This window comes from Pholcus phalangioides, unplaced genomic scaffold, assembly GCF_987345545.1.
Source record: "Pholcus phalangioides strain wild (caught in Gottingen) unplaced genomic scaffold, Ppha-v1.0 ptg000024l_1, whole genome shotgun sequence".
NCBI lineage: Eukaryota > Metazoa > Arthropoda > Arachnida > Araneae > Pholcidae > Pholcus > Pholcus phalangioides.
In genome coordinates, this window is record NW_028301616.1 from 18991100 (window position 1) to 19016599 (window position 25500).

At 33.7% G+C, this 25500-nt stretch overlaps 1 protein-coding gene across 2 annotated transcripts; it reads left to right on the forward strand.

Annotated features, from left to right (window-relative positions):
• Nucleotides 1-24691, forward strand: tst (superkiller complex helicase subunit twister). Of its 2 annotated transcripts, none has more exons than XM_089250829.1 (24): nucleotides 1-59; nucleotides 1581-1685; nucleotides 3407-3516; nucleotides 5221-5338; nucleotides 5800-5983; nucleotides 7286-7464; nucleotides 7749-7811; nucleotides 8621-8767; nucleotides 8909-9054; nucleotides 9808-9954; nucleotides 10522-10606; nucleotides 11815-11921; nucleotides 12209-12355; nucleotides 13666-13765; nucleotides 13875-14087; nucleotides 15498-15608; nucleotides 16443-16673; nucleotides 17012-17287; nucleotides 20262-20578; nucleotides 20689-20890; nucleotides 21096-21206; nucleotides 21894-22121; nucleotides 23702-23836; nucleotides 24392-24691. In XM_089250829.1, exons 2-24 carry the CDS (start codon nucleotides 1581-1583, stop codon nucleotides 24596-24598), a joined length of 3669 nt encoding a protein of 1222 aa, XP_089106955.1. In that variant the 5' UTR covers nucleotides 1-59; the 3' UTR covers nucleotides 24599-24691. The 2 variants fall into 2 exon arrangements, with proteins under 2 accessions (XP_089106955.1, XP_089106954.1); XM_089250828.1 differs by lacking the exon at nucleotides 1-59 and adding an exon at nucleotides 104-265.
• The last annotated feature ends 809 nt before the right edge of the window (nucleotides 24692-25500 follow it).

Here is a 25500-nt window from a genome sequence, read left to right on the forward strand (position 1 = left end):
TTTTTGGCAATGATTGTCCCGTATCTTAAATCCCACCGTCCCGTATTTTAGTGGAAAAAGTATGTCCGTTTCCTTTTTACTTTGTCGTTCACCGAATCATGTTATGCCAATGTGAAATGTTGATGTTTACATAATGCCCACAACCGGCAACTCTGTAAATTAATATTTTCCCGTTACTGATGAGCTTTATTTCATCTTAATTACATTTTTATTTGTTCATCGGTATCGAGAGAGGCAACAACTTGTCACGTGCAAGTGTCTTTAGGTTAATTAATTACTGATTATCATTCGTATTCATTATCAATTGATAAATGGTATTGATTTCTCATAGATGATTACGTGTAACTTTTATTATTATTATTAGTCGTAGCATGTAGATCGTACATGTTCAACACATGTCCCGCGGGCCCAAATGTGTCTCTTCGAGTCAAACCCAATTTTGTAAAAATGTACAAAGGGGCACATGCACATTTGAGTGACCAGCGGTACAGTCCCAGATCACTCGAACGGCCCGCAGCACATTGATAAATCACTTGAGTAACCAGCTACACAGTTGTAGATCACTCAAGAGGCCCCGCGACATATTTAAAGATCGCTCAACTGACCCGCACAATATTTACAGATCACTTGAATGATTTGCGCCACACTTATAGAGTACTTGAGTGGCCCCGCGGTGCAGTTCTAGAACACTTAAGTGACCTGCAGTGAAATTCCACATTACTTAAGTTTCCCGCGCTGTACAGCTACAGATCACTGAAATGGCGTGTGTCACATTTACAGATGAATTAAGTGACCTGCGGTGCTTTTCCAGATGAATTAAGTGACCTGCGATGCTTTTCCAGATCACTTAAGTGACCTGCGACATGGTTTCAAATCAATGAAGTGGCTCACACTCTCCTAAAAGTTGAACACCCTTGATGTGAATGATTGCACTGACAGCACAAGGACCCTCCATGCTGGGCCCGCACTTCATGTTAACACTTGTGTGAAAAATATGACTGACGGGAATTCCGTATTAGTATATTATCAAGAACTGTACCTGTTGCAGTAGTATGAATTTGAAATTTATTTATTGATTTACTGCTGATTTATTTTCGATTTTTTATTGATTTATTCCCAATTTTTATTGATTTATTGCTTATTTTATACATATGATTGGCTTTATTTAACACATCGTAATTGATTTGATTATAATCGCTGGAACTCACTGGCAATGTGCATGACTGCACCTGCCCATGTATAAAAAATTTGTATTTGCTGCCAGTGATGGCCGGCAATGCAATTTTAATACTAAGAAAATCTCCGGAGGCACCCCAGTTCCAATGGGACAATGTGCATAAATCACCCTGTGTGGGAGAGCGTGGGTGTCTTTCTGTCTCCCGAGCTTTCTGTTTCCAGGCTAATGCAGGGAATGTGGTAGATGATTTTAAGCTTCAATTTTCTGGTCTCCATGGCTACCTGGCGCCTTGGATTTGTCAAGCCTTAATGTACACAGGAAATCAATCTACTTTTCAGATAGTGTTGATCAAACATTGTATATATTCTTGAAAAAAATTTCATTGTTATTGTTTGTCATGCAGATGGAGCAAGCAGGATTGATTCCACACTCATTGGAAGTTCATGCTTTAGGGGAGAATGGGGACGTTGAAATACTGCCAGCTTCTTCAGATTTCTTGAGTGCTTCTGTAAGTGACCTTTTTTGTTTCTAAAAGTTCTATGACTTTTGAAATCATTATTCAATCAAAAAAAGATAGTCTTCTATTTTAGACTGATTCTTAGAATGTGGCTGTACAGGTTAATAATCATGGTCCTACAGGCTGTAGTGAGTCAAGCTCTAAAACTGTTTTTCTCCCGGCCTCCAATAGCTAATATAAAAGCTTATTTAGATTGCAGCTGTTATATATTCATTGTAAATCTACTTTTTTACTGTATTTATTTAAATCTAATTTAAGGTAGTGGAAGAAACTTTAAGGACAACTGAAAAATTTCCATACCCCAGAAACCTGTAGATGTAAACACAGTAAAACCCCCTCTTAATAGACATTCCTCAGATGTGTTCACCCTTCTTGTACGTCCATATAACAATTTCCCAGTGAATAATAAAAGTATGCATTTCAAATTTCTGATTAACAGTCACTTTTTTTATGGACAAATTTGTTTTTGTGTCCAAAAAAAGAGAGGTTTTACTGTGTATGAACATTTTAAAGTGATAATTAAAAGTAGAACTGGACGTAGTTTTGATGAGTGCTGCACTGCTCCAGAATTTTTTTTTTCTCGAAATTATAGTAAAGGTTAAAATGTTGAAGAAAGTATAGGCCTAAAAGGACGTTCACATTTTCTGAAGTCAGGGAAAGGAATTTCCATTTTTATCATGTAGGCATAACAGCCTACTGTTACTGAGACTGTTTTAATCTATCATGCGCGGTGATGTCTGAAAGTGGGAAGACACCAAAGACAATATATTTATTTGATATTGAAGAGGCTCTCAGAGGAAACGCCATGCCTGGTCATAAAATTGCAAGAAGAAGGAAAAGATTGAAGACTGTTGGTTACAGTTTCATGAATAGGTCCTAGAATTATGGACTTTTATATAGAAAGGCTTCTTTCTTTTTTCATTTGTCAGAAAAAGACAATCTTTCACAAATTTTTCAAAAAAAAAAATTCTCTGTTACAATTCAGAAGAAATACAACTTGCCTTGCACAAGTCAAACTGTGCCTGATCAGTGATACAAAAAAATTCAGATGTCTTGTATGCAAAACCGAAGTGCAACTTCCCCTTATAAAAAAAATCTTCAAATAGATCTGCAATTTCATAGTTCTGCAATGAGCTGACTGGAAATGTTCTGTGGTAAAAATTCCTGCAATAATATTTTCTGCACTTTTTGTAAAATTCTTTCTGAGATTGCTCTGTGATGTGCATCAGAGTTTTCGGCATATTCTACTTTGGGGGTAAAACAGCATGGGCAAAAACATTATGAACCAGCCAAACAGCGTGTATCTTTTGGTGCCAAGTAGAATGGTGTTTCTCTGATTAGAAGAAATTCAATTTAGATTTACTTGAGGTTTTGAATATTGCTAACCTAGCAATGACGGAGCCATCAACAATGACAGAGCAAAATGACAGAGCCATCAGCAATTACAGAGCAAATCAACATGGTTTCGGTAAAATTTAAATTTTTATTTTATTTTTTGAGGCACCTCTCATATCCTTTAGACAGTTTTTGTTTTAACAGGACAGTGCTCACGCGCTTTTGTTCGTCACTTTTTCAATCCTCCCAGCAGTTGGAGAAAACCCAAGCAGTGCTGGGTATTACAACTAGTGATCAATAATGTTTATGAGAAAAAACATTAATATCTGCAAATTGTTGCACACACATTAATTGAGTTTTTCCCCCTTCAAATACAGCATCTTCCATGTGGCCTGCCTCCTATTCTGCAAGACACGTCTTCAGTACTGAACTCTTTTCTGACAGATATTGAAAAACTTCCAATATTTCATGTTGATGCAGTCCAGAGGTAAGGGAAAATTATTCTTATGCTGACAAGAAAGAAAATAATAATAAATTTGACGGTGAATATGATGAATTTTTTTAAAGTTTAATTTCCTTCAAGTTAAAATATTCCTTATTACAGTAAAAATTTCTCTAGGAGGACCGCATTTTATTGCTCAAAAAGCCATCTCTCTGTAGAGATGACTACTTATGATAGAGGTGATAGCTATTAATAGAGGCAAACTATTATATGCAAAATCCCAGATCAGAGAAAATTGACCTTATTGGGAGCTGTTTTATTTAAAGAGGTGACCCTTCTCTCTCTTCTACAGGTTTGAATTCTTTGAGTGGAAGTTGGGAAAACTGGCCTTTCTTTTTGGAATGTCACATGTTATGAATTTGATGGGTTTTCTTTTTTTTTTTCAATTGTAAATCTTGCAGCAATGAGGTATACGGTATCACACAGTATTCAGTTGTGATTGCTGTAATTCCCTCTTTGTCACAAATAATTCATTGAGTCTTTTGTTCATGACCATGATGTGAAAGCAAAATGAGAAAAATAGAGGAAATGTCTTAAAATTTTGATAAAAATCGCAAAATAACAATACGGCATATCCTGTATGGCTCCAGCATCATACAAGACAATTTTCTGCCAAGAGAGTCAAAGTATTTGTCTATGAAAAATTATGTTGTTGATAAGATTGCTTGAAAATTTGTATGCAGTCAAATGATGCAAAAGAATTGATGCTGGAAATGATGGTCTTCCATGTTGAAACACACTTGCATCTCTCCAAATTCACACAGATGCATCTCTCCAAATTCTTTAATATAGAAAATTCAATGCAAAGCATTGAAGGCTTGAACTTCTTGGTTGCCTAATTTTGCAATCTGACGCCTACTGAATTCACTTCTTTAAGGGAATATTGAAGGGCAGAGTGAATAAAAATGAAACCCTCTCAGTTGAACCACTTTCTTATATATGCAACAAAGACGTTGAACTTGAAAAGATACAAAAGATACAAGCTGCCAACATTCATACTTTGAAACATATTGCAAACAAAATGCATTCAACTATGCTTGTGTGTAGAATGAGACTGTTCTCATCTGTGTGATTATGATCAGGTTTTATTTCAAATGCAGTGAAACCTCGATATAACAATAATCTGCCGACCAAGAAAAAATATCATTGTAGAGGAATCATTATATTGAGAGGTAACAGTTTAATATTGGACTATAGGCATTTTCAAACAAGACTTGAAAAAATTTCGTTGTAGAGAGATTTATTGTTATATTGAGTAGGCTATTTTTGTTGTGACATTTCACTGTAATTGAAAGTAAATGTGTATAAACCTTCAAGAAAGTATATTTCAATAACATAATTTTTTTGGACAAAAAAATAAGGTAGATCATCTGGAAAAGGGGATCTTAGCCTAAAGACCTGTCATCCAGTGACTGGGGGTGGGGGAGAGAAGGGGGCATGACTTCTAGCAAAAGAAAATTGCACTGTTGCTCATTGAAGATGACATGTATTTAAGAGAAGGGGGGATGCATTAAATTTTTCAATATAACTTGTATATGTGCAAATTGTATACATGTAATTACATTACTTTAACACTATTGTCACATTATATAATTTTTTCCAACTTTTAATCAGATTTTAATATCAGAAAATGTACTTTCAATCGGAAAATATTGGAATATATTTACATGTTTTGCCTTATTGATCTAGGTACATACCTAGTGAACCAGATGTCCATTCTCTGCATGAATTGGAGCCATGTCCACTACTAACAGAACTTACTGTAAGGAGGAACATGACCACTGGAAAGCTTCTTGGTTTTGTAGAGGTACATTTAATATATATATTTTTTCATACAAAAAAAAATTGACCCCAAATTATATATATATATTGAAGATATTATTTTACAGCCTATATGACAATATTGAATGCATAAAATAAATTTAAAACTCTTACTAATGAATTCTAACACTGTTTTGGCTGTGCTTAGTTCATAGTTTCCCAAACTTTTTGTTCCATCACGCCCTTCTTCAGAAAGTTTTTCATCGCCCCCTTACTCAAGCAAACCCTAGGATCCTATGTTAAACTAGTAGGTTTTATCACATACCCCGGACCATTCCATTGCCCACTTTAGGAAACACTGTCTTAGTTTAATATTTGTGGGTGTGTGTGTGTGTGTGTTTCACTTTTTAACTCAGAATTCATTAGAAAATTCTATATGCATTAGCATAAAAATGTTCAAAAATATTTTTGAAGCTTCAAAATGAAAATTTATGACTTCCTTGGCAGCAAGAAAAGGAATCAGTTGGCGGAACTACAAAGACATCGACATCTCTCTCGCGAGCTCCTGGCAAACCAGAGTATGGCGTTAAAGGCAACACCAACAGTTTTCCTTTCTGGCCTGGAGGCATGGACGAGCCGTGGGCTAATCTCCTGTCTAAACAACCCTTAGATGCTAACTTATTTGACTGTGGTAAGTTATTATTTTCAGTCAATCACAAGAAAGATGGATTGTCTTGGTCTCATATTTGCCATGTTGACATCATCGAAAACTTTTCATATGGAATGACTTTTGTTGTTTAAATAAATAATTTTGTTTCATATGTATACGTGTCCTTTTTTTAAAATTCGAAAGCCATAGTACTGTTGTTGTAGCTAGCCGTTTGTACTTATGCAATCGACACCATTTATTAGAATCACTTTTGCAAAGTATGGAACTGACCAATATCATAACATATGAAAAAAATTGTTTACAGTTATCATGACTTTAGTTTATGCTATCAATGTTTTTGGTCAAAAGTTTTTTTTCGTTCTGTATATTTTAAAGCTAAGGTTTAACCAAGACTCATTTTTCCCTATACGTTACTGTTACGAACCTGCAAGACTATGTAGGAGGTCAGAAGGCTCCCTTGTGGACAAAAATTTCTGTACTCTGTTCACAATGCCATAATCAGGCTGTAATAGCCACTATGATTCCATATAGCACTGCTTTTGCAATGGCTTTCATATAATTGAGGTATGTGTAAAGTTAAAAAAAGTCCCTTCAGTTCATAGTCAGATTTCTTCATGATGGTGGCAGATGGCAACACTAACAAACATTAAACAGAAACAAACTTCACGGAAGGTTCACTACATAACGCGTACACACACATTCCAACATGTACCAATGTGTTAGAAGTTTCACAGAGGAATATGGATGAGGTGCATGTCTACAGTTCCTCATGGAAGTCCTTTATGAAAATCCTAGAAGACTTTCATAAAAGAATCATATTGTACATCAAAATAATTATAGTAATTCATGATTCACATTAATTGGTTCCATTCTAACTTTTAACAATTTCTGTATGAAAATGGGATTTTAATTTGAAGGGGAAAAAATCATGCTTTCAAACAATATGACAAAAAAAAAAACACCACAATCTAATATTTTGAAACTAATTATGAGGGAACGGAAAAACTGAGCTGTCCTATTTTCACATGTCCCATTCACTCAAATGAGACATATAGTCATTGTACTTACTACTGGGATCTTATTTGGATATAGTTATCAATTTTTATAGTTATTAGAAAGCCTCCCAAGTCCTGATATGATCACATTAAGTGGTGTACACTTTAATATCGTTAGTCTTCATGGCCAATATTTCATCTGAAACAGATTTAAAAAAATATATATTATCTGCATATATACATAATAAAAGTTTTATCTTCAACGTTTTCTGACAAATATAATTAAAATACTAGATCTTCACGTTTACCAAAATCCATATTTATCTAGATTACTTGACTGTTCCACCTGGTTTCAAAAAAGGAATGCAGTTCGAAAGAAAGCAACAAGAGAAAAATGACGTACTAGAAAAAATCAGTTTAACAGATGTGTTTGAAATGGATCATCTAATAGATCTGGAACCCTTTGAAGAGGAAGAATCTCAAGATGATAGAGTTGATTTGGAAAATGTTAGTTATTTCCTGAATAATATGCTTCTGATGAATGATTCAATTCAAAATCGTACCTAAGGGCAAAGCATTATTTGTTTGACATAGCTTGATCTTAAATAGGTCATCGTGGTCAATAAAATCCAAAGTCTAACCCAAAAGCAATGTATAAAGTGTGGTATGATTTCAAACTGAAATTGCCTCTTATTGAATGTTAATTTGCATTACACAATTTGAGAGGCAAGTTCATGTTGATACCTTTTGATTATTGTGATGATTCATTTTTTGCTAATATTTGTTTACAGATCCAAACAGACAAAGAACCAGAAAGTGCTGATGAAAGGATAAAGAATGAGATGATTCGCATTGTAATAAGTGAACTGTATTTTTCTTTTTCTTCTTTTGAATCTATATTCCATTACATTAGGACAATACTGTATTCCCCCACATTAGCCCGCATGCTAGGAAATTCGAGTCACAGATTCTGAAAAATTCCTAAGTAAAAATTCTTAAATTATCTGCACTTGAGTGCAGATATTTTAGAATTTTCCAAATGGACTGAATTTGTTTATTTGAATCTAGTCTGTTCTCTGAATTTTAGGATCCTTTGTATTTTACAAACTATGTTGGAGATAGTTAGATTTTTACATTAATTATTTTGTTATTGTTACCTTGAATTTTAGTTCATTGCAAACATAGGATACTTAGCATATTCTGTCTCACTTATTAGTTGAGCTAGATGGAAAAATTAGTAGACTGCAAAGTATTTTTGTACTCTTTAACCATGTGCTTAAGATTAGAATAAGCAGAGCAAAAAATTAAGGAATTGCACTGCAAAACATGATATTGGAATGCAAATGAATATTTTTTTATTCTCTGAATATACAAAAAAAAAACCCCCATGTCCCACAGTATCTGTATTTCTAGCCTGGCAATTGCTTAAGTTAGAGTGATAAGTTAATGTCCAATTTTCATTATCAAATTCAAATAACATTTGTTACAGTGAAAACTATTAATTATTTCCGATTTCACATATTCATTGAGTATTTAATTATTCAGATGATTGATGCCAATCATCTGACAATACTGGGCAAATGGGCAGATGATTGATGTCAATCATCTGAATGTATCACATATTATTTGAAATAATTATTATATTTTCCACTACTCACTGCAGGAAAACTTACCAGTGCTGAAAATCAGTAACACAGTAGAAGTAGATGAAATGACCAAAGCTGCAGCTAAATGCAAATGGGCAGTAGTTGAAAATATATCCCTCCCTATTGATGATTTCCACGAAAGAATACCAGATATGGCTTTTAAGGTTTGTTAAAAATATATAAGGTTATTGCTTCAAAAATGAAACTAATTGATTCCATTATTTGCATACATATTTCAAATTTTAGTACATTTCAGAATTTTCCAAACTCATCTTCGATGTGACTTTATTGCTTCTCATTTCCAGTGGGATTTTGAGCTCGACATATTTCAGAAAGCTGCTGTTCTTCATTTAGAAAAAAGGGAATGTGTATTCGTTGCAGCACATACTTCTGCTGGGAAAACAGTTGTTGCTGAATATGCTGTTGCACTGGCGAAAAAGCATATGACTAGGTAAGCCATTGATAAGTTGATCTAATGAATGTTACCTATAAGAAAAGTGAATGTGTATTTTGTAATTTTCACTTACACACTCCTCTTAGTTAATTCCAGTCTATGGTATCACTTTAAAAACCAACAGTTCATAGTTGCTTTAAGAAAAATTGAACTCCTAATTCATTTGTGTTTAACAGAAAAATTTTTTTGTTAAATTTTTTTTTGAGCTGATGATATTTTTAATAGTTAATGGCATGTATTGAAAGCCAGAAACATCATTTAAAAAAAATCTATTTCAAATTTTACTGCAAAGATTTATTGAAGACGTGCAAGGCCTGAAAAATTTCACATAAAATAAATGTACTGAAGTACATAATATTACTTTCCAAATATATAACTACCTTTTTTGTGATTAAAGTACCTACTGTAAGAAAAAAAATTTGGATTGCAAACTTCAAGGTTAAAAAAAAGTAAACAAAGCATTTTTTAACAAATTAGAGAAATTGCAGCACACACGCTTTGAGGAAACAAAGGGTTGTTGTCATATATTGGGGCATCTACTAGCAAATTCAAAATATAAAATGGAAAAAATGACCTCAGCGTATGTGAAAATGTGGATTCTGAATTTTTATCTTCAAACTGGCTGCAGTAATGAAGGTTTAAAGAATTCTTTTTATATATGCAAAGCTATGCATTTAAGAGTTAATATCATCAACCTGTTTATTATCTTGCCTATTATTTATCGAGTGAATACTTTTTTTTACCTTTCAGAGTGCTCTATACATCTCCCATTAAAGCTCTTTCAAATCAGAAATTTCGGGATTTCAAAACGTCTTTCGAAGATGTTGGACTTGTGACTGGTGATGTGGTGATTAATCCTAAAGCGTTTTGTTTGATAATGACTACTGAAATATTGAGGTCAGTGGAATAGTTCAATAATTTGATGTAGATTTTTGTGTGGCAGAGAGAGTGGCATGAATAACTTTTCCCTCTCATGTGTACTGTTTGGTGTTTAACAAAGAATGTCCAAAAAAAATAAGAAAATTTCTATGATTGAAAATATGGAAATTAATGTTTTTATTTCGTCCCGATCATAAAAATGCCACTTGGTAAAATTTACACTTTTCTTTATTGGACTTTTAGCCTGAGACATTTAGAAATCCTAATTTATTACCCTGTAACACAAGAAATGTAGCTTGTTACATTTGAATAAAAATTTGCTGAGATTTAGGTGATTGAAATTCTTGAGTTCTGTCACTTTTCACTCCTTTTTGAAGTCTTCAAATTTTTTTCAGATCTGCTTATTTTAGCATGCAGAAAGTAGAAAAAAAAAATCAAGATTTTCAATAGTTGATAATCGCAAATTTTTATCCAATAGGACAAATTTATTTTTTTTATATTTATTTTTTGAAAGATTCAATTGCAACTGAGGTTTGAGCAAGAGCAAACATTACTATTTATATTTTGTTTTTTCTTAATCTTCAGGTCAATGCTGTACCATGGATCTGATGTTGTTCGAGAAGTTGAATGGGTAATATTCGATGAAGTGCATTATATCAATGATGCTGAGGTATACTTATTTAAGTATTTTATTGTCTTATACTTGTTAGTGTTCATGAAAACATACTTCATTTTCAGTGTTCACAAAAACATAGAAGCTTCATTTTAGCTTTTTTTTCCCGAAATTACAATATTTTTAAAAATAAGAAAAACGTATATTTTGATAAACATATAATTTCTACAGTGGTATCCAGGGTACCACCACTGATTCGAAAACAAGTTTGTCCATATTAAATCAAGGCATTCAGTGGTTTAATACCATAGCAATAACAAAAGTAAAAAAGATTTCTTAAATTTCAATCACTGTGAAATTTTTGATATCTTGAATTATTTATAAAGCTTGAAGTGCTTTCAGAAGTTGATATTATTTCAAATTATTGAAAAATCTAGTCATAGAACTTTGATATACTCTTATATACAAAATATATTACAGGAGAAGGTGAACTAACTTTAGTTATATAAGTTTAACTGTAGTATTCAATATGGTTTAGCCTGCCTCTTCAGGTAGCAAAGCTTAAGAATCAACTAGACCTGCTATATTGAAGACATCTTATTATTTCTTAAATAGATATTGTCAAACCCCATTTATAACAAATTTCCAGATGTGATAAACATAATATTTTACCTGTACAATATTATCTTACGAGATTAGATATAGCGAACAAAATTTCAATCCTTCGGAGTTCATTAGAATTGGGTTTGGTTGTAATAAATGTATTGTGTTAAACTACTACTACTAAACCAGACATGCTCCTCATCCATATTCCTCTGTGGAACTTCTAACGAATTGGTACATGTTGACATGTGTATGTATGTATAGTGAACCTTCCATAAAGTTTGTTTCTGTGTAGTGCTGACATCTGCAATCAATTTTTTAAATTATGAGTGTTTTCTCAACTCATATTGAGTGAAGTGTAATGAATGAATAATTGTAACGTTGTAGGCGTGTTGCTCTCTGCTGTGAGACTTTTTTAATGGGGAGATCGGCGTGCATTCACACCTCAAAGTTAGGAACCGCAGAAAACAACTTCAGCCAACCACCACTACAGCGACGGTGGGGGTCTGAACCTAGATCCTGTCCATGCGAGTCTTTCACTGTGACTACTCAACCACTGTGGCACTGTGTTAAACTAGATGTTGCTAGCAAAAAATCACTCGCAAGTTTATAAGATAATAAACTTTTTTTCTTAACATTTATGTTTCTTTCTTTACTTTTAGCGAGGTGTTGTATGGGAAGAAGTTTTCATAATGTTACCCCAACATGTCAATCTGATCATGCTGAGTGCTACAGTTCCAAATACACTGGAGTTTGCTGAATGGCTTGGGTATGCATGTTTATTTAGAAATTTTATTGTTATTTTTTTGAGTTCTCAGCAAATTTTGCAAACCATCACATAATGGTGATATTATTTCTTCTTAATGAAAAATGTTAACTGATGGATGTCATTTAATGTCTATTAATATGAGATTTAAACAAGAAGAAAGAAAGAAAAACTTTGTTTCTCTTACTTGAAAAGTATGATAAAAAACATCTGAAAGTTATGCTTAGTGTAAACAATTTTTTTTAATGTCACTGAAATAAAAGAGTTTTTATTTATTTTTTCATTTATAGTGGTATCAAAAAGAGAAAAGTGTATGTTATAAGCACCCTTAAAAGACCCATTCCTTTGGTATATCATCTGTACACTGGAAGTGTTGGGAAGACTCAAGACGATAATTTTGTGGTAGTGGATGCCAATGGGAACTTCTCAAATGAAATGTAAGTCTTTTTCCCCCCATAATGTTTTTTGCATATTTATTATAAATAGGGGAGTCAAACAAGAATGAAAATGATTTCATTTCTTACAAACCACACTGATTGTAGTTCAGCTTGTGGTGGTCCAATTCAAAATTTCTAGCCATGCATAACATCTTCTCAATGCCTCTCCAGCATATAAGTTGCATCTGAAAAAGACCTCAAAATGCTGCAGATTTTCACCCAGTATCAATATATCGATACACACATCTTGCATTTTATTCTGTCCAGTTTGAACTTTAAAGACAAAAAAAATTCAAACATTTTTGTCAATTATTTTGTCTTTAGAGATTGATCTTCTGCCACCTATTTGGTGCCCATTAGATTGGTGTGCCCTGTGTGGCTACCCTGGTTCATCTTGTGAGTATGATCATAATTTTTTCATTCTAGGTCTCATCTGTGAGAGACAGACTACACTAAAAAAATTCCACTTAGCTAAATGAAATTCCCACAGAGACCAATGTCATTGGTAGACATTTAGTGGTAGTCACTTATTCATATTCATCCTTCAACAGAGGCTAATTTTGGGCAGTTCCACAGTTGAAAAGTAAAAAACATAAAATTGAAAGTTTCTTTCAGGACTGTGGAGAGGATAGTTTATAATAAAATGAGATGGATGCTGCCTATATGCCTTTCTTTAACGTAAATGCTGAAAACTATTTTTGTCCTTATTTACATTTAGGTGTTTGAAAAGGTGTTTAGTGTGTGGGACACTGTATTTTAATTGTCATTATCAATATTTTTGCAACTATGAAATTTTTCAGCTCTTTGGGATAAAAGCGTGTAATCATATTGTAATTCTTGAGTGGAATGATAAAAAAAATGTTTTTATGCATTATTGTTGTAGGAATCTGAATAAAAAACTATTAGGTGTGTAGTGTGTTGAGTTCAAGTATTAATAATAAACCCCCTTTAAAAGCAATATAAATCTAGATCCTTCCATTTCCAGCATGGTACTCACAAAGCTCACAATATAAGTGTGTTGATGTAGAAACAATGCTTGGGAGGTTGTAAGTGTTTAAAAATTAAATGCCATAATTAGTAAAATTCTTTTGCGCAAACAAAGCAAATTATTTATCTGATAATTTTCATATGTTCAAATAACTTGATTTGTATACCATTTTGTAGAATTATATACATTTGTGAATCTCTCTCTCTAGTCATGTATTGTACTCAAAGATTTTAATTAATATTTCACAGAGTTTTTGAAAAGCTTTTGGACAAATTCATCCAGCATTTTCAGTAAAAAATGTTTTTTTAATTATTATTTTAAGGTATAAAAAAGCAGTAGAATCGAAAAAACCAAAAGAAACAAAGCAAAAATCTGGTCCTTATCAGAAAGCACCTCATAGACATGTTATAGGTTTCGCTCAGGTAAGTCAATACTCTCTTAGAAATGATGTTTTTTCTTGAAATGTGTAAAAACTTTTTTATACTTAATCATGATATTTATAAATATTAAGTATGAACTTTGAACTTTCAGGAAAAGAATATATATATTGGTTTGCTGGGTTATCTGAAGAAGAAAGAGCTTTTGCCGGTCGTGTGTTTCACATTATCCAGGAAAAAATGCAATGAGAATGCTTCCATACTTAAAAGCCAGGACTTGACCACTGCTAAAGAGAAGAGCGAAATAAGCCATTTTTTCAAGAAAAGCATCTCAAAGCTCAAAGTTGAAGATCAAGAACTTAGTCAAGTAATTTTTGTTTCACATTTATTTGTACAATGTGCACAATAAAATCCTCATGTGACTTTTTCAAGCGAAGATTGTTACAGTTATGAATTAGACATATAATTGTTGTTTCACTTGTTATTATTCTTATTTTGTTGTTATTTTAAATTATTCTTATTTTGTTGTTATTTTAAATTATTCTTATTTTGTTGTTATTTTAAATTATTCTTATTTTGTTGTTATTTTAAATTATTCTTATTTTGTTGTTATTTTAAATTATTCTTATTTTGTTGTTATTTTAAATTATTCTTATTTTGTTGTTATTTTAAATTATTCTTATTTTGTTGTTATTTTAAATTATTCTTATTTTGTTGTTATTTTAAATTATTCTTATTTTGTTGTTATTTTAAATTATTCTTATGTCTTTGTGTATTTGTATAGATTTAGTCCATTAGTCATTTGAGCATTTTTGTTACATTTACTGACATTTCAAGTCCATGGAAAGGTAATTAGCGGGGGGGGGGATTCACCACAGTTTTTTTAGTGATTTGGGATGACTTTTGACTTTTCTCCCATAGGGTCACTGCAGTGATCGAGTGGTCATAGAGACGAACTCGCATCGTTCCGCATTCGAACCCCACCATCCCCACAATGGTGGTTGGCTGAAGTTGGTTTTCTGTGGTTCCCAACTTTGAGGCGTGAATGTGAGCAATCTCCCCATTAAAAAGTTTCGCGACATAAAGCATACAAACAGTGTAAATATTCAATCATTACACTCACTTCACTTCTAAAATATAGACGGCAGCACTGAAAAATCAGACAACACCAAATATGCACTCAGATTGTTAGGTACGCACACTTACACTTCCGGCACAACTCATTAGATAGTAAATTGCCCATGGCGATAGACGGTTTGAAAGAAAGAAAAAGGGTTAAGAGTCAGAGCTATCTCAAGAGCATCATGGGGCCTCTGCAAAGTAATATTTTTGAGTCCCCTCTACCTGACTGGAAATGACTGCCTATCAATTAACATGCTTACTCTTGAAAATTTGAACCAGATCTGATTTTCATAAGCCCCTTCTGCACTTGAGGCCCCCGATCTGTACCCGGGTAGGTCCCATGCGTTAACCCATTAAAGACAACTTTGATTTTTTGAAAGAAAAAAACACTGAGTGGGAACCACTCCCACCATTTATTGGCAAAGAAAAAAAATTAAAATTTTGAATGACAAATTTTCTATCAACCGCCGTTAATAGGTTAAGATGGCACTGGGTTAAGTAGTAGTCATAAAGTGGGTGAAACACTTCAAATCTATCAAAATAATTTTAAAATACTTGCAAAATATTTATTAATATTTGTTTGAAATTGCTGGAAAAATTAGGGAAATGAATCGAAGTTTTTTGAGACTCCATTAACTGGATGTTTTATCTTTAGGTCAAAACAATGGCGGAACAGTTGGTTCAGGGTTTTGGTGTGCATCACAGTGGTGTGCTTCCAATTTTGAAGGAAGTTGTGGAAATGCTGTTTCAAAAAGGTTTGGTAAAAGTAAATATACTTTTTCCTTGGTATTTTCATACTAAATAGACTGCAAATATATATTTTTTATACTTTTGCAGTGATAATATTTATTAGAGTAAAACTAGGCTTATGTAATTAGTTACGCAGTCAGTGTTGGATTTTACAAACAACGCTATTGTACAAAGTAATCTTGTCATCCAAACAATATACCAAATAAAGCTGTTTCGCATACTCTACCATTGCACCTGGAGGCCATTTGCTAAAGTTAAGGGGGGAGGGACTACTAATGCCTCTTTTTGAGCCAAATTAGTGTACATGATAGTGTACCGGACTGCGAACTTGAAGACAGAGGTCCGAATCCAGCTCGCGAAAGTTATCCATTGCCACCTCCTTGGGCATTTTGCCTGTTGTGGCGTTGTATTTGCATATTCAGCACCTCACGCCACAGAGCATGAAATAAGGAAGGCAGGTACTTTTTGCTACGGAAACTTTGCCATGGGTGTGAACGTGCCAGCCAGGACAGTGGTATTTGATTCTATTAAGAAGCCCAATGGAAGAGAATTCCATGTTTTAAAGTCTCCAGTGGTGTATATGGTACCTGGGTTTCATTCTGGCAGAGATCATTCTTTTCATGTTCACCTCAACATAATATCCAGAAAATGTTATTTCTTTAATATACTATTCTTTTAAACATCTTTTCCATTTACAGACTTTTGATTAAGTCAGTGTGGGTTCATTAAAATTTATTTTCGACTGCAAAAAAGAGGTATAATCGTGTAACTTGTATATTGAACTTAAATCACATTTTTATTGTCGCGTGATCCATATCTAACTAAGATTAAGCAAATGTTTTTTATATAGGTACTTTTTGCTACGGAAACTTTTGCCATGGGTGTGAACATGCCAGCCAGGACAGTGGTATTTGATTCTATTAGGAAGCACGATGGAAGAGAATTCCGTGTCTTAAAGCCTGCAGAATTCATCCAGATGGCTGGTCGTGCTGGCCGCCGTGGTTTAGATAAGACTGGAACTGTAATTATATTGTGCAAGAGTGATGTTCCTGATATTGTAAGCCTTCAAAGCATGATGCTGGTAATTATCCAGTGATACTTTTGAATGTGGTGTACATATTAAGGAGTTTTTTGGTAACTAATGCATTTTTAGCTCTTAGCTGGTGTGATTTATATTCCTTTATGGATATTCTATAGAAACATGTTTTGATTTTGGAATTCCAACAAACACTGAATGACATGTAAAGTGCCTGTAACCAATTGCAAATAAAGGGAAAAGGTATTGTTGTAACATATGCAGCATATTAAAAACAGGTTGAAAAATCGTGGGTGTTTGCAAAGATAGTATAAATTTGTTTTCTTTGCAACAATTAATTATTAACAATTATTATATCTTTGATTTGATTTTTCCCAATATAGGGCAAACCAGAAAAGCTGAAGTCTCAATTCAAATTAACGTACAATATGATCCTGAATCTATTGAAAGTAAAAACCTTGAGAGTAGAAGACGTGATGGAGAGATCCTTCAGTGAATCTGGTGTTGAGCAGCGAAGGGAAAAGTTACAGGAACAGCTGGCAGAAGCTGCGGATAAGCTGTCCAAACTCAAAAGACCTGATTGCAGTCTCTGTTCCTCAGATCTGGAGCCATATTACAAGACACTCGAGGAAGCAAATTGGATAAAAGATAATGTCATGGTAAATTGATTTTTGAGGTATTTAGTTGCCAATCAAACTGAAAAAGATGTGGTACAGTAGAACCCCTCTCTAATCTGTACACTTCTGCTGTGTATTTTTTTACTCAACTGATGACTTTTTGAAGTTTTTTCTGCAGACAAATTCTGTTTCAGCTTTTTCTAATACATCAACCATTTTATTTCTTTTTTGTACCACATTTTCCATGGTGCTTTTGGTTCCCACATTTTTTTTTTTTTTTTTTGGTGTCCACTGCAGTTTTTTGACTTCTGGGAAAGTGGAAACAGAACAGTTATGGCAGTCCTCTTTCCACATTTAAAATGAGGAAAGATGATTGCCATAATTGTTTTTACTCTGTACAGTTATCCTTAGTGTTTTAAAACTTTTCCAGCATTCTATTTTAAAATAATTATCTCTAAATGAATATTCCAACATGCTGAAAACAAGTGATGTGGCAGGTATAAGCTGCTAATGGCAATATAACATTTCAAGTATGTGGGAGAAAGGTATACTTTTCATCATTATAAACTTATTTGACTGCAAGAGTCACATCAATAAATTTTCATGTCATTTATACCATCTGGGCTATATGATACCTACAAAAGATTAAGAAAACATGCAGTGAAACAGCTTTCAATGCAGCTCAACATAGATTGCTTAAAAACCTGAATTTAACCAATCCGTGTCAATCTCTTATCAAAAAATTGTGACTAGTTTAAACCATGTCCGTGAATATCGCCGAAATGATAATAGTTTAACTACAAGAGATTAGAAAACTGACATTTTTTTAAAGATCCATTGAAATTCCAAGAGACCATTTCTGCTTTCTTTTGCTCCCCCCTTCAATTATTAATTGTAATAGTTAGAGATTTTAATGAAAATATTAAAGCAACTGCCACTTCTACTTTCCAATGTAGAAGACGGATGGCATCACTTCTCAAGCACAAAATATGCATAACTGATCTAATAAATATTTGAGGGCCATGCATATGCATGCACATCTTTTCAGTATGCACCAGTTCATTGGAAACTTCCTTGGAGAATGTTTATGACACAGGAGTTCTTAACCTTTGTCTTAACCTTGCAACCCAAGTTTGGGTTGTAGGGCTTCTGAGACGGGTCATACAGATCCACATACAGAAGCCCATGCAGTTATAAATCCATGTATTGCAAGAATCAATGAAAAATAAAATGTGTGTGTGTGTGTGCAAGAATAAAAAAATTTGTTTTTTAAAACTTGAAAATCAATAAGAGAAATAGTTATAGAATTTTCAAAAATTCAGAGTTTAATGAAAGAAATAGTTCTAGAATTGCGTGAGAGAGAGAAAGCAATGCCATCATTTCAGTGGAAGCTTTTTCAGTAATTTGGGGCCCCCGTTTGATTCGGGCCCTGGCTAACACCCTGTTAGCCCACGTGTTAAGAATGTCACTGACTGTTTTAAAAAAATAATAAAACCAAACATTTTATTATCGAGGAATATTGAATAAGCATTTTTAAATAGATGAAATAGACCCATGGGTTGTGATGTTAATCATGCTGATTAACATCAGGATGATTAACAGGTCATTGGTAAGAAAAGGTTAAGAACTCCTGGTTTAGGAAGTGTGTGGTGTATGGTTTAGTAGTAATAGTTACATGAAGTTTGTCTGGAAATTCTCTCTCATGAGCAAAATGAAGTAATGTGCCAGAAAAATGTTTTATTTTTCATTTATTTGCATCCTGTATTGCTTTATTGTTTAAATTGCTTTATTCACAAAACAGTGGTACTGTGGCTAACAAATCTAATCCCTTCCGGAAACACTTTTGTTAGTCAAAACATGATTTCCCAAAGGCTTCCATGGAAAATGGTTATATTTGTTCCAGTTACTGCTAAAAATTTATAGATACATTTCCTGAAACATCACGAAGTGCTGTAAAAAAAGACAAAAATAAGCAAACGCTGAAACGAACAGCTTCAAAATTGGATAAATGAGAATTTACAGGAAGATGAGATACTGAAGATCTTTTTATTTTACACTATGTAAGCTTCAATCTCCTAAAGACACAGTCTACTCGATACAACCCAGTTGAGTTTGCAGGTGTCTCCATCCATTTTTGTTTGGTCAGCTCATTTCTACCTCATACATGCCGATAATAATAAGCTCTTAGAATGTCCAGACTGTTCATTTTGATGCTAATAGTCTTGCACTGAAATAAATCGCGCTCTGAAAACGTACTATTTTTTCCCTCAATGCATTTTCTATTAGCTGAATCTTTCATTTTACATAAAATAGTTCAAAAACTTTCAGAAAGAGAAATAGAGATGTCTGGAAAAAGATTCCAATTTGGACATGAGTTAATTGGACTCGAGTGACAGTAATTTTGATGGTGCCCGAGTGGTTCAGTGGCAAGATGCTTGTCTTCCACTATGAAGGTTAATATCAAGGTCCATGAGTTTGAATCAGGGCATAGAACGTCAGAAGCAAGTTCTTTACCTACCAAGCTTGGGGCGACCGCCGATGGATGGAGTCTTCATTTCCCACTCAACTCCACTGTTTGGAAATTGCCGCACGGCAATATATGACTGGAGTTGGCGTGTGTTAAAAGTAATTTCGATGATGATTGGTGCTAAAATTCAGCTCAAGAAACAGCTTTTTTATGATAGTGCATCCATTCATATCAATGAAAATGTTTTTTTAGCCGTGTTGAAAAATTATGAAAAAAAATCTTTGTTAGCCAAAAAATCTGTAAGCTGAGACATTCGTTAGCTGAGGAATCACTGTATGTGTCACAGTTTTTCAAAGTACCTATTTGCTTTACAGTATACTATAAAGTAGATTAGTCAGCATCATGCATGGTCATGAGCAATGAGTGAAAATTATGTGATAGTTTCATTTATTGTTATTATTTTTAATATTCTCTATAACACAATGATAAGTTGATGAATATCTGAATCGTATGTTGATTGACACAGGATAACTTTGAACCAATTTTCAGGATAAAGTCTGTGAGCAAGCCATCATGAGTAAAATTTTTACAGTCGGCAGAATAATCTCGTTCTCAGCTGAAAGCCATCCCAATGTAGCCGGGATCGTTTTGAACATTGGTAAAGATAAGTGCAGATTACTGACAGTCAAAGTAAAAACAGAAGAAGGTGATTCGAGACATGCTTGGACGAAATCTCTTTATGTACCTGATGATGCATCTCCTATGATTATGCCAGTCCCTTTCAAGGACATTCATTTATTCAGCAACAAGACCTTAAAAGTAGATAGCGACAGCATTCTGAAAGAGTGGAGAAAAATGGAAGCTATGTACGTTTATTTTTGTTCATGTTTGTTTTCTTTCATATTTCTTTTTCTTTGTATTACTCTCAGACATGCTTTAAAACTGTTTTCTTTTTTTTCACTATAAATTTTTGCAGGGGTAGTAGTCCTGGTCACACCATAAGCTCCACGTTTCAGGACTTGATGTCATTTTGTCAAGCAGCTAACAAAAATGGATTTACGGAAGCCAAGCTCAGTTTCAGAGACATGGATGTCATTACTGACTACACCCGTTTCCGCAAACTTTGTGATAATTTAGAAGAATTCAAGTGCCTTAAGTGTCCACAATTCTCTAATCATGTGAATATTTTTTTTTTCATGAACTTACTTTCATACTTTTCCCAAGGATTTTGCTAACTATATGATTAAGTATCTTATATAAAAATATGTTTTTTAACAGAGTTAAATGGCTATGTAGACTTTGAAGCCCATATAGACTTTAATGCTTGAAGCCCATATTTTATAAATAATTATCACTGCTATTATTATTATTTTTTACTTTCAGTTTTCTTGCCTGTCACAAGTTTACAGCCTTCAACAACTTATGAAGGATTGTAAAGATAAAATGTCTCCAGAATCTCTCCAACATCACCCTGAATACATGAATCGCAAAAAGGTGTCACAATGTTTTCCTTACTATCAAAAAGAGTTTCATTTAAGATTTAAGACTAATTTCCTTTCTGAAATATCTGGGATGGTCAATAATATAATGGACAATAATAAAAATACTTTTATACCAAAATAGAAAACAAATAAAAATGAAAGCTGTCCCAGTAATGCTTTATTAGTAATAGAACAATCAAATAAATTTAAGTTCTTTCCCTACCAAACCTGTGAAGACTGATAGATGATGCCTTCATTTCTGATCGAACTCAATCAGTAGTAAATTGCTGTACTATGGTATGACGAGTTGGTGTGCAGTGAAGTAGTAGTATAGGAACAATTTCCATTAGAACCCATTTAAGTCATGTTAGAAAGACATTGATTGTAGCCCTGTCATAATACCACTGAATAAACTGTTCTGTTCTGAAATTTATGGAAGAATTTGCTACAAAAGGAATGTAATTGGATTCTGTCTTGTACCGGTTATGGGCTTTTAATTTATTGCAGTGACAGTTTCTGGAAAGCACTTTTTTTGTAAAAAAAAATTCTATCATTTGCAAACCTTTTCTAACGTACATGCCTGAGTTTTGTAGCTGCAGCTCTATTTTTTTTCTATGGATGCATATATATATATCTGTCTATTTAATGGTATATACAGTGCATATAATGATTTCACAAATGTTCATTATATTTTCCTCAGGTTCTAAATCACTTGGGATATGTTGACAATGATGACAACGTCCAGCTAAAAGGATCAGTCGCAAGAGAAATGAGTAATCATGAACTCTTGATAACCGAGCTGTTGGTGAGAAACGTGTTTTCTGACTGCACGCCAGAGGAGGTTGCTGCACTTCTGTCATGCATGGTACATCAACAGAAGCCGAAGCTGGAACTCAAAAGTCTAGGGCTGTTGACTAAACTGTTCAATGTAATTCGGTCTGCTTACATATGTTATTATTTTCAATGTTGTATGGGTTGGTCCTATTTACCTCTAGAGAGAGAGAAAGATTTAGTGATCAGATTTTTCTGGAACTTGATAATGCATTTAGGCTATTCAGACTATGGGAAAGTGATACACATATGAGAAACAATGTAAATAAACCTAAAATATGAAGAGAACAACTCTTGTTTTCTTCATATATTGGGTTTATTTACTTTGTTTCTCATATATGCATTATCTCACCCAAACGGTAATTTATTTCTAGGGAAAAAGTGTTTTCTAAAGGAGAAAAAGTCAAATTTTCTCTCATCATCAGAGGTTTTTTTTAAAATCATGAAGCTTCATATAAATGACAAGGTAGGACTGAAAACAAACCATCTAGCATTTCCTAATGCGTTTAGATTTAAAAAAAAATAACATGCTCCCTTTTGATGAAATACAGGGTGGACAAGAAGTCATGTGGACACATTTTAAAAATTAATAACAAATCAACCAATTCACATAAAAAGCAACATTTGCACTGAAATGCTTATCATACTTTTATTTTTTTGAAAAATGAAAAATAAAATTTCAATTTCCCCCACAGGTGTCACTGTAAAATGAAAAACTTGTTGTAACACATAAAATGCAACACAAATAGTTGGATAACTAATATTTATATGTATGACAATTTGCATTACATAAAATTATCACATTTCAATATGAGCACCTTTTTTAACTCGAGCTACATCTAAATGGGTGAAAGGGTGCTCATATTGAAATATCATAGTTTTATGTAATGCAAATTGCCATAAACATTAATTATGCACTGTTTGTGTAACATTTTATGTGTTATGTCAAGTTTTTTGCTTCACAATGCCACCTGTGAGTGAAACTTCTTTTTTTCAATTTATCAAAAAAAAAAATTCTAGGTATATGATAAGTATTTTAGTGCAAAATCCACACTTTTTATGTCAATTGCTTGGTTTGTCACTATTTGTCCAGGTCTTCTCGTCCACCCTGTATTACCTGTTATCATGATTACAGCAATACTTCAGTCTTTAAAGGACTGCAAAAAAAGCACCACTGACAATGAAGCATTATGATGCATGACGAAGTTTGGAGAAATTGGTGACTTCTATGTGGCACAGGGCCATCTAAACAGCATCATATGCCCCACCAGGACAAATTGATTTTTCTGGGCGTCCTCCTTTGCCTGTCCAAAAGTACCTGTCTACCAATTTAATATACATTCTCCCGAAAATTGTTACTATATCTGGTTATTGAGGGACTCTTCCAATCGGTTCCTGGTTGGGCCCCCTCTCTTCCCACTGTATGGCACCAGAGAGAAGATAATGATTATATGACATATGCATATTTTTTGGTTATTGGATATTTCTTCCTCATATTCTGGTTATCACTAAGTATAGATTTTCAGAAATGTGATTACTATTATTACTTTTACTATAATTACTTAAATTATTATTACTTTCAAGAGTTGAAGACTTATTTTACAATCACACTGTACTTATTGTAATATTTGATGAGAAATGTAAAGGTAAATTTTGTTTTGTCTTGCCTATGCACAGAAAATCCAGACGATCCAATCTGTTATAAGAGAAATTGATGCCCAGCAGCAGCAATTCAGGATCTTTGATGCCAATTTCGTGGATCAATATAATTTTGAGCTTACACAAGTCGTGTATGAATGGGCAAAAGGAGTTGTAAGTGATCAATTTGCATTCATTTATGCGATTGCAGATTAATGTTATGCAATTGTAATACAGGGTAGGCAAGAAGTCCCGGACACATTTTAAAAATTACTAACAAATCATTAATTGATATAAAAAGTGCAGTTTGCACTAAAACACTTATCATGGCCTAGAGTTGTTTTTTTTAATCAATTTAAAAAAGTTCAAATTTTATTCACAGGTGGCGCTGTAGAATGAAATGTGATTGGTTTTATGTAACACAAATTGTCATGATCTTGACTATGCATTGTTTGTGTTACATTTTTATGTGTTACGTCGAGTTTTTAATTTTACAATGCCACCAATGAGGGAAATTAGAATTTTTTTTATTTATCAAAAAAAAAAAAAAAAAAAAATTCTTGGCTATGATAGGTAATTGAGTGCAAACCGTACCTTTCTATGACAATTGGTTGATTTGCTATTAATTTTCAAAATTTCTCTAGGACTTCTCGTCCATCCTGTATTGCTAGGTGCACTGAATAAATAGTTATTATTGAAATCATTTTGTGTGTGTGTGTTTCGACCTAGAATTTTGCCAAGATCATGCAGTGCGAGGTGGTTGAAGTTGAAGAAGGGATCATAGTACGTTGCATCCAGAGGCTAAGTGAGATGCTGAAAGACGTCCGCAATGGTGCTAGTATTGTTGGTGACTCTGTGCTTGCCAAGAAAATGGAAGATGCTTCGAGGTCCATCAAAAGGGATATTGTTTTTGCTGCCAGCTTGTACTTACAGTGATCACCAGTGAAAAGTGCTTTTGTTATTATATCTTATATATACTGTATACACGTTTTGACATGCACCGGTTAAAAAATGTATTGTTGTGTTCAATTTTTTCTGATGTTTGTCATATAATCTTAGTGTGTAAAGCCAGTATTATATATATATATATATATATATACACACTCTATAAAAGTTATTTGACAAAGACGGGGGCATATTAATGGCCTTCCTGCCTGCAGGTTATAGAACTTTTTACCACACTTTGCCCACTCTAGTATAATTTTTATGTCCATTTATTCCTGAAATTTGTGGCTGCAGCCTGCTTAAGGCATCCCTTCCCTCTGAATATGCTTTTGTCTCTAACCCTCTTTTGGTTGTGCTCGCATACTTTCACATTCTCTAGGTGGCTCTTTCAATTGCTCACTGATGTGTTTTCCCATTTTACAAGTCACTCCCATTCTTGCACACTCTCTGGGTTTTGTATTTTTGTCAGTCACTGACCTGGTTCCTTGCTCTTTAAGTCACTCAATCGGTCACTTTCATGCTTGCACTCACATGCTTACGTACTCTTTGTTGCTTGTTGACTTGATCCCTCTCTATATGTTGCTCTTTTCATCATCCACATGCTTGCATACTCTCTAGGTTACTGCTTTAGTTGCCCACTGACATGTTTCCCCCCATTTTCCAAGTCATTCTGATGCTTGCACACTCTCAAGGTAACCATTTTTGTCATTCACTGACCTGATTCCTTGTTCTCTAGGACACTCTGTTACTCCCATAATCACTCCATCTGGATCACTCTTATGCTTTGCACACTGTTTAAGTCACTCTTTCGGGTTGCTCATTTACCCCGATCTTTCTCCTTCTCTATATGTCACTCTTTCAGCCTCTCACATGCTTGCACACTCTGTCTGTCA